This window comes from Halyomorpha halys, unplaced genomic scaffold (genome assembly GCF_000696795.3).
Source record: "Halyomorpha halys isolate HHAL.00 unplaced genomic scaffold, Hhal_1.1 Scaffold1260.1, whole genome shotgun sequence".
Lineage (NCBI taxonomy): Eukaryota > Metazoa > Arthropoda > Insecta > Hemiptera > Pentatomidae > Halyomorpha > Halyomorpha halys.
In genome coordinates this window covers 16,552-27,371 of record NW_027113741.1, presented here as the reverse complement: position 1 = coordinate 27,371, position 10,820 = coordinate 16,552, and the positions used below count along the sequence as shown (strand labels likewise).

The 10,820-nt window shown below is 34.3% G+C and overlaps 1 protein-coding gene across 1 annotated transcript in view; it reads left to right on the top strand.

The window, feature by feature from the left end:
- Positions 1–9,503, top strand: part of Trpm (transient receptor potential cation channel, subfamily M) — a gene marked incomplete at its 5' end in the record, with an annotated part of 97,365 nt that extends 87,862 nt beyond the window's left edge. The window contains 1 exon segment of the mRNA XM_067051072.1: positions 9,071–9,503. Within this exon segment, the coding sequence (XP_066907173.1) occupies positions 9,071–9,364 (294 nt within the window).
- Positions 9,504–10,820: the final 1,317 nt, after the last annotated feature.

The window sequence follows — 10,820 nt, the reverse complement described above, 5'->3', positions numbered from 1 at the left end:
TGCATTATGATGCACCACTGGTGCATTGGGTTGAGCAATTTTCTTCTTGTTTGCAACGTTCTTCCTTTTATCGCTAGTTAAAGAAGGTGTGGTTACTGTTCCTTCTGATTTAACATCATTCTTCCTTGGTGGACTTACCTCCTTCGTTTGGGTGTGGCCGTCTACAGTTTCGATAGGGAGTGCAGCTGTTTCCAACTTTTCAAAATTGTGTGTGTGTGTGTGTGTGTGTGTGTGTGTGTGTGTCTGTGTCTGTGTGTGTGTCTGTGTAATTGTAAAAACCAAATTGTTGCATTTATTATCTATAAAAGTAATTTATAGAGACCTCCTGTATCCTGGTAAGAAGTTTCAGCAATACGACGGCCCCTTTAGGGTTATAATAATAAGAGAACATAATGTTGTAACTGTAGAGAGTATTAGGGAAGCCAAAAAATGCAGGACAGTTCATATTGAACAACTTAAAGTCCCACTCACTGAAACACCTGTACTAGTGTAATCCAGAGTGTCCTCATTTCAACATACCTTTTTTGTTATCTTTTTTTATCTGGTGATTTAATTTTTGTTTAATTCATCTTTAATTATGGAGATGTACTGAAAAAGTTACGTTCCATTTTTTTTTAATGTATAAAGTGATGATTTTATTTTTGTTTTGCTTTAATTTTAGTTTGTAGTAGAGTTTATAAGGGCTGATAAACCTTTGTTTTGTTTTGTTTATTGTAAATAGTTCTTCTTTATTCTTTTTTTTTTTTTTTTTATCATTGTATTGTACAGTATAAGTTTACGAGGACTGTTTGTAAACTGGTAGAGGGGATTTACAGCCTTAGTTGTTATTTCGATGTCAGCTGACTGAGTAGGTTAGCTGGTCGATTGATATATATGGAACAGAAGGACTAATGAATTCATTATGTTTCTTGAAACCGTGCGAGTCATTTTGTATCCTTTTTTCTCTATTTTTACTGTTTACCCTCGACGATATTTAACTGGTGCCAAAACCTGGGACCTTTAGATACGGAGGTAACGGCTAGTTCTAAATATCAATTTTTTTTTCTCTCTTTACTTCTGTTCTCTATACCTGTGATGTAATGAGATAAGGAATACTGTAATAGGCTTTATTAAAATGAATTAAACACTTGGCACATGTGACATGAATAACCTTCATCTATTGATCTAACTTAAGGAAACATATGATTTAACAACAAGTGGTATATAAATATATTTGGCACATTAATATCAATGGTACATGAATATCAACGGTACATGAATATCAATGGTACATGAATTATTTATTGTATATAAATGTTAGTATATCTGTTAATGTGTGCTATAAAAATTCGTTTTTTATTGTATGGTAGTTGCTCTGTGGCAAACTGTGAATATATCGATTGTAGTTCACTAGTCGTTATGTTATTTGTGTCCACACCCTTTCAACAGATTATAGGCCCAGGCAGTTTGGGAAATTAAAATTTTTAGTGAGGCAGTAAAAATAGTTCGGTAGTGTTTGTTCGAGTTCAAATATTTCGTAAAGTAAAAACATTTAAATTTGTTATGAAAGGAATATGGTCCGGGTGCGGTCAAAAAAACTCAAATAGTAGAATTATACTATTTTAAATTTGTTATCATTAATATCGTAAAATGGATGTGAATAACTTTAATGAAATTAATCATATTGAGCCACTGAAAGGACCTGAGAGCTTCCAAATGTGGAAATTCAAGGTAAAGATTTTCTTTAAAGCAAACGGGTTGTTTGAGGTTATTTCTAAAGATTTTGAGCCTCCCAGAGACCAGCAAAGTAAAGAGTATAATGTCCATGTACTTGCTGTTAAAGCCCAAAAGTTAATAGTAACCACAGTGAACAAGAGAGATATTAACTCATATTTCGATTTGTACTACTGCAAATCAAATGTATTCCAAATTATGTGAAATATCTCTTATCATATATTCCAAATTATGTGAAATATATGAAAGAGATATTCCCAAGCAAAAGTTTGACCTTCTGCAAGAATTTTTTGATTTTAAATTTAAGACTGGAATAGACTTGGCCAGCCACATAAGCTCAATTGAAAATTTGGCATTTAGATTTAAATCATTAGGCAATGATATATCAGATGATATGATCATTTCCAGAGTCTTGACAACACTCCCAAAAAAGTATAAATATTTATTATGTGCTTGGGAAAGCATAGGCTCTGACAGGAAAACTATTTCTAATTTAAGGACAAGATTGCTAGCTGAGGAAAGACGCTCTTCAAATTTTACTGAGGAAGCAGACGATTCAGTTGCGTTTTAAACCTATGTAAAAAGAAATTTGAGGACTATTTCTGACAAGAGGAAATGTTTTTCTTGCTCTAAAGAAGGACATTTGAGTAAAGGCTGTCCACCCAAGAAAAAACCCTGTAGTGTGTGTAAAAAAACAAACCACCTAAAGAAAGACTGTTTCATTAGTTTATAAAAAATAGTGAGATCCATGATAGTCAAAATGGTTGGTTGTGTAAAGAGTGACAAGTTTCAACTGAAAGATGTGATGTACATCCCAGATCTCGGCAGAAATTTGTTATCTGTGGATAAAATAACACAGAATGGTGGATACATGACTTTTGCTAAAGACATAGTAAAAATTGTTAAGAATAATCTCGAGATAATTGAGAAAAGGTCTTCTGAGGGATTTTATGTTGTGGACTTGAAGGTTGATTCAAATGTGAAGGCTTATGCTACAAATGTACCAGAAACCAAAAAAGACAATGAAACATCTGTGTTTGTTAAAGACTGTATAGTTGGTGTTGATGAAGAATCTAGTGGTGAATCCAAAGCATCTAAACCATTAGTTCATGTTGAAGATACTAAAAGATTATTTAAAAGTGAGTTGAATTGTGATTCAGAATCTGAAGATGAAAGTGGTGAAGAATGGATGAAAATATAAGAAAAAAATGAAAAGGCTATAGAAGAGGATAAAGCTGACATAGGTAATGAGAAAGATAAAAAGGAACTGAAACATCTGTTTGAGAAAGTTAAGAAACAATAAAAATTTAGTTGAACATAAGCAGTTATTAAGAGATCACATATTGAATAGAACATATTTAAGTATAGAATCAGCTATTTCATCTTCTGATGAAAATTTATCTAAAGATGAAAGAGAACTGGAAGAACAAGCTGATGCAGGAGACTGAAACTATTGGAGATTTGAAACGGAAGAAAATTTTCAGATAAAGAGGTATCCTAAACGAGTTGAAGGATCATTAATGTTCAAAGATGGTTCTAGGGAAAAGGAAAAGACAGAAATTGCACTAGGAAAGGTTAAAAACATCAAGACATCTAGAAAAAGAAACTCAGAAAGAAAAAGGGATTTAGTGAACCAACGTATACTGTTAAACCTTCTGTTGATCCAAATGTTCATAATAACATCAGAGAGTATTTAGGTGACTATTATAATTCTGACTGTGAAAAGTCAGGATGTAGTTGAATGACGAGAAACCGAAATCATCTACAAAAGGACAGAAGACCAGTTGGAGATGTTTGAACCCAAGACTCAATGAAGTGATTGTGAAACATTAAATAAAAAAATTGTAACTTTAAAGATTTTTATTATTTTTTCTGTGCACAAAACTAATATCAAAATTTTAAAATTATTTTGTTAATGTATGTAAAATATTGTAAATTGAAAATTCTGTTAATCCTATTTTTGTTAGAAAAATTATGTAAAACTAAATCAAATTAAAAAAATGAATATTTAAGAGGGTGTGTTAAAGTGAGGTTTAAAAATTAATTTTTTATTGTATACAAGTTGCTTTGTGGCAAACCGTGAATATATGGATTATAATACACTAGCCTTATGTTCTTTGTTTGGCATTACCAGTTGTGATCACTTCGAAGCCAGTGTTTTTTGTTCTCACTACATTTTGAATGTTTTATGCTATATAACCATAACAAATAAAACAGTAAAAACATTTCATTTGTGTCCATTCAATAATATCAACCTGCAATTTCACAAGCGTTAGTACAAATTTCTAAAAACAGTTTTGGTGAACAACGGTAATTACGAGACCCAATTCTGAATTATCTCAGACAAACCCACCGGCAGCAGGCACGTGCAAATGTACTGGAGTGGATTAAAATCAGGACGGCAATGGCACAAGATCTTAGAAAAGTTGTGTCATACCTAGAAAGATTTATCGGGGTCTTCACAAAAATCAGGGAATTGAAACATTTTCTAAAAGGAGGAAATTGACTAATGGAAAGAATGAAAGTGAATAAGCTGTTGGCCATCGTGGACGCATTAAAAGCAGCGGTGGTTTGCAAGGTGAAGAGAAGCATTCTCAACCAGATCCAGGCAGATGAAGATATGTCCTGGAATATGGAAGAAGAGAGAATAAAAAAGGCCTTTGGAGGGGGGCGGTGGGCCCCAGAAGAGGTCATCTTCCTCATGTCCCGAGTGACCAAGAGACAGAGACAATTTAGTGTGCCGGACAACTTCTTGCTCGGTTCACTTGAATTATGGATAAGTTAACAGAGCTGATGGACAAGGGCCAGGTGCAAGCCAGGATGATGTTCCTATCAGGAATATTGATAGTCCAGTTAGCGAGAGAAATCGAAAGGAAGGAGGGCTTAACGAAGAAACGCTCGTTTGAGCACTGTGCGCCTGATTTAATGGATGCTAGTGCCCGAGAGGAAGAATTACGGGTGGAAACGGAGGAATCTGATTGGATTACAGTAAATTATCGTCGACCTAGGATTGGCCCTAATCTGAGAAGGAAAAGGAAATATCATGATACAATGGGAGAGAGGACTAAAAAACCAGAGAAGAGGAACCAGTCAAAACCCCGAGGAAGTACCGGCGAGAAGACCGGGAATGCCATGGATGCGGAAGATTTGGGCTGGAGTGCACTGATGGAGGTCAACACCCAACAGGTACGAAGAAGTAATCAGAGGTTGAGTGAGTCATCAAGCGAGTCGACTGAAACATCTGGAGCATCAGAAACCGAAGGAGAAGTTGAAAGGACACAGGACCGAGGTGGTCAAGGGAGCAGAGGAAGTAGGTGGAGACGAGGAACTGGAGAGCGGAAAACGCGAGACATATGAAGGGGATATCAGCAGAGGGGACGACCTCACATTAGAAAACTACAACATGAGAGTTAAGAGCGGCAGTCTGTCTATGGCCGGCAGTTCCAGCACTATCATGTGCTGAGAAGCTGTGAAGAAGTTGTGTAGTGGAGAGAAAACACACTAGATCCAGGTATGTCAGTAAAGATTAATCACCCTGGGTGGTCCTTTTGAGATAGATGAGGAGGTGGAAATAGGTTTGAACCATTGGAAAGTTAGTAAGGGTGTCTTCAAAGCGCATATTGTAAAGAGCATACTTAGGGAATATAAAGTAATTGTGGGGTGTGACCTGCTTAGGAATGTGGGTGCTTGGATCAAGGAAAAATAGAGGATAAACCTACCTAAGATAGGAGGTAAAACCTACAAATGTCGTATAACAACAGAGGAACGAGGGTGTGTGGATTGGGGCAATCAATCAAGCCGAGGACTGGAGGAAGCGATTCAAAAAGGAATAGGTGGATTTTTTTTTTAAGAAGGGAATATCCTCGGGGCGACCGGAAAGACTGTCCATGAGATCCTACCAAAGCAGGACAGGGTGATGTACATAAATGAGAGGAGATACCCATAGGTACTACATCACCATATCCGGGAGGAACTTGAAAGTTTAAAAGTGTCAGGGAAGCATAGTCCATTGTGGGCAGTGAAATGAAGATCACGACTGGCGAAAATACTGAGCAGTACAGAGTTGTGATAGACTACCGGAAGCTGAATGAAAATGCAATAGATGAGAATTATCCGATCCCCAGATTCGAAGACATTTTGGACAGACTAAGGGGGTGACGGTATTCGGTTCACTAGACTTGGAGGCTAGGTATCATCAAATTAAAATGATCGACATAAGACGCCATTAATTTTGAGAGGGGTCAGTATGATTTTAAAAGGATACCATTTGATCTCAAAAATGCCCCCATAACCTTTTAGCGCCTGATGAATGGGCTTCTGAGAGGAATTGACAAATCCGTAAGTCAGATCTACATGGATGACCTTTTGTTCAGTTATAATGAGGTAGAATACGTGCTACATTTATTAAATGGCCTGTTTCAGAGAATCAGACATTTTGGGCTCAATTTGTCGCGAGAAAAGTAGGTGCTGGACAGCAGGAGCAAATACAATTTTTGGGTCACACAATTTCTAGGGAGGGAGTTAAACCAGATACGGATAAAGTTGAAAATAGTGGTTCCTAGTAACATAAAAGCAATTTGGAGGTTGTTGAGAACTCTAAATTATTACAGGACTTTGTATCAGAAATGGTGGAGTATCTCGTTCCACTTAACAACCTACTCAAGAAAGGCAGGAAGATGATCGTCACCCCCATGGTCGAGTACAATATCAGACGGTGCATGGAGAGGTTGTAGCAAGAGCCGGTACTCGCTTTTCCAGATTTTAATCGGTAATTCACAATAACCACAGATGTAAGTACGCGCTGGGAACGGTGTTGTCTCAGGAGGACAAAGAGAAAGAGCACCCAGTGGCGTACGCCAGCTGGTGCCTTATGGAGACGGAAAGTAGATACAGTGCAATGGAGTGAGTGTTGGGAATAGTGTTGACTATCGATCACTTTAGACCATAAGTTTTATTATAAGAATTACATGCCGGGAGGAGCTTGTACCGCAATATAACATGGAAGTACTATATAAACTGGGCAAAGAAAATGAGGTGGAACACCTCCATCCTTAACCACAAATGCCGTGAAACAAGAAAATGGGGAACCGTCCAATCATGGGACATTTTCTGAGGGAATGGATGCCTATAGAGGAAGATCAGGATGGAGCGGAAGAAAATAATAGGGAAGAATCTTTGAATAATGAGAGTTTGAAAGAAGAAAGACCAGGATACATATAGGAAATGGAAGAAATAATTAACGACAATAAGAGACAAATTATTTGGAAGACGAAAACCACCAGAATGACCAAAATTAAGTATACTGAGCACTGGAGAAGTAAAATAATGACGATCTGGTTGCAACCAAGCGTGAAGAATGACCAGATCTGTAGAATGTTGAATAATGATTCGAAGCCCGGAGAAAAGCATCACCTATATGTTGGGAATGAAACCGTTTGGGAGAAGATCATGTCAAGTCATCCAAGCGTATCATCAGGGTAAGACAAATCACCGCAGAATCCCTGAGACTATGCAGGCCTTAATGAGAAGATAGTTTTGGCGGGGGATAAGAAAGTTCTATATCGGAGGTTAATAATTCATCTTTAATTACGGAAATGTACTGAAAAAGTTATGTTCCATTTTTTTTAATGTTTAAAGGGATGATTTTATTTTTGTTTTGCTTTACTTTTAGTTTGTAATAGAGTTCATGAGGTCTGTTAATCCTTTGTTTTGTTCTGTTTATTGTAAATAATTCTTCTTTATTTTTTTTTGTTACTATATTGTGTCAGCTGACTGAGTAGATATACTGGTCAAATGATATATATAGAGGAGAAGAAGGACCAATGTATTCTTTCTGTTTCTTGAAACAGTGCGAGTCATTTTGTATCCTTTTTTCTCTATATTTACTGTTTACCCTCGACGATACTTACCTTAAGTTAAGAATTGGCAAAAGCAAAATGTCAAAAAAGAGAAGAAGGAAAAAATCTAACACGCTTGAACTGCTGTAAAATACTGGCTTAATGTGTTCGGTACATCTCTTATATACATTCGATCAGCTGATCCCCTCAGTCAGCTGACATCGAAATAACAGCTGACTCACACCGTAACTCCCCCCACCAGTTTACGAATAATCCTCGTAAACTAATACTAAATAATATAATAACATAGAAAACCATAACAATAAAGAAAATTATTTACAATAAAAAAAATCCTATATACATATCATTGAAAAAACTCACAAGTTCCCTTAAATAAACGCTAAATACATAATTTAAACCTAATAAAAAATTTCGCACAGTAAATGAACAAGTTATAAGAAAAATAACTTGGAGTTAAGTTAATAAAAAAATTTACGGAAAGAACAGATCATAGAAATTTTATATTATTTTAAATTTTTAATATTTAAAATATTAAAAAGTTACGATTTTAATTTTAATTTAATCAATAATGATTAAATTATTATCTATTTTAACTTTATTTCTCCCTATTTATTTTAACTTTATTTAATTTTAAAACAATGACTTTTAAATGAAAAAAATTAACTCTAAAAGTCTTCCCTCTGTTTTTGGTTAAAACAATAATAGAAACTGGAAGATTATTGATTGACCGTGTGTGAAGATGAAAAGAATATGGTCCGGGTGCGGTCAAGAAAAACTCAAATAGTAGTAATATACTAATTTAATGAGCCAACGTTTCGCCCCACGTTGCAGGGCTTCTTCAGGGCTATTTTGACGGCAGTCAAAACTAAAATTTTAGTTTTGACTGCCGTCAAAATAGCCCTGAAGAAGCCCTGCAACGTGGGGCGAAACGTTGGCTCATTAAATTAGTATATTTTTACTATTTGAGTTTTTCTTGACCGCACCCGGACCATATTCTTTTCAACAATAATAGAAACTATATGTATGAAATGAAATGAGTATATATTTTATTTTTAAAACTTTTCCTTATAGCTCAGGAACTGGCATGGAAAGAATTTACTTATTAATATTAAACTGTAATATTTTGCCACAATCCCAAGTCTTACAAGAACAGACTATAAAAGATCCAGGGCTCAACATGTTTATTTTTAATTATGACTTTCAAAAATTATAATGATTTATCAATTTGGTGAAATTAAAATGAAGAATTGTTTAGAGTATATAATTTAGTAAATGTCTAGTCTTTAGGACATTTTGAACCTCTCCCAAGACTTTTTTCTTCATGTTAATAAAGCAACATTTTTCACATCAACTCCCAGGCTACTGTATTTTACCCAGTAGAAGGAATAATAATTTTTAAACTCCATGTATTTAGCTTATGATACATAACATTTGTATTTTGTTAATATTGGTTACAATAACTTGTTTAGCTGTAGAAAGTAATGAAGAATTTATTTCAGATTTCAGAAGAATGTATTGAAGAAGACATATATGATGCGGGGATGCCTAGTAGTGAAGGAAGTTCATTACAATTTCCTGTTCATCGTCAATTATCGCAAACACATTCTGAGCCTGATACTGCTATAACAGATTCTTCCAGTCGGCATGTTGGTGTAGAGCGTTCTGTAACTTGGGCTGAACCTAGGATTAAAGTAATACCTCCCTCTTCTCATGGAAGGTCCATGCTAATGACAATGCATACTGAATACACCAGGTATTTTTATTTTGAGGGGGGAGGAGGAATCTTCAAATAATGCAGTTTTCCTTAGCTAAATATCTTCCATAATCTTTTTGTATACATTTCTATCTAACCAATACCTTTTTTCCCCAATACCTTATCCTGCCAGGCTTTTGTACTCTTTCTTTCCCACCTTACCTTATGTTTTTCTCTTTTCCTTCTTCCTTCCTCTACCCATTCCATAATTAACTTAGATAACCTTTCAGAAATCATTCTTATTACATCTCCAAATCGTAATAATTCTTTTGCTTCTATGAATGTAAGGATTTTCAATTACCTCAGTAAATACTCTTAATTTTTTTTTATTTCTTATCCTTTCCTATCAAGATTTCTAACTGTTTTATAACTATTTTAAGGATCCTATGGCTTTCTTACCTTCTTCTATTATCCATTCTTTATCAATAGTGGAAGTGCTTTCATTATTGATTATAGACCCTATCTATTTTAACTATTTCAACATCAAGTTCAATGAATATATAATTTATTGAAGTCTAAAAATACTCCATCTGTTTATTTTAATTCACATTGAAACCCAACTTCTCATATATTTCTAAAAATTTCCTAAACCTATTGTTAATTTCCACTCTATTTTGGGCTAGGGTAACTTTAATAAATTATGTGGACATAAGTTTAATGATGTCTACATTTTCCTTGATTTTCTATCCTATTTTACCAAACTTCTTTTTTCCATTCTCTTAGAGTGACATCAAAGTTAATTATAAATAGGTTGATGGTTAGCAGTATCTTTAGAGAAGTCTTTTCAAACCCATAAATTTTCCTTAGAAGCTTTAATCTATTTTATTGTGAAAAGAATTGTAGCGGTACATTTCTCCTAAAATGTTTAAAGTATCTGTAGCTATATTTGCTTTTTTAAGAGTTTTCCAAAATTACTTTCTTGGAACCAAGTCATATGTTTTTTTCAAATCAATAGATGAACCTCTTTTTATTTCTCCCAAAAGTTTGTCTCTGAATATATATGTATTTAATGGATGATGTTATTAAGGTTAAACCACTTTGATATTTTGAACCAGCATATTCACTCTCTATTTGGTTTTTTTTACAATTTTTCCTTATTTCATGAAAGAGTTGGTCATAGATATTAAAAGAAGATCTTTTACTTAGTAGTTTTCAACAAACATATAATCAATGAATTATTTTTCTATATATTCTTGTGCTCATTTAACCATCAATGTAATAATTATAATTGTCATAGGAATCACATGCATGATGTTATTGCATTCCTTTTAATTTACTTATCAATAGATTCTAATTATGAACTTAACTATAGCATTTTGAAAAATTGATTTAAAAAAATTAAAATAAAATACATATTATATATATACAATGCCTCTCCACATACAGTGGACACACACCTTATAATACCTTCGGGTAAAACAAGGATTCAGTAACATATAAATTTTTTTAATTGTAATTTGTCACTATTTCTTTTACAGGAGAGTATAAAAAAAAAT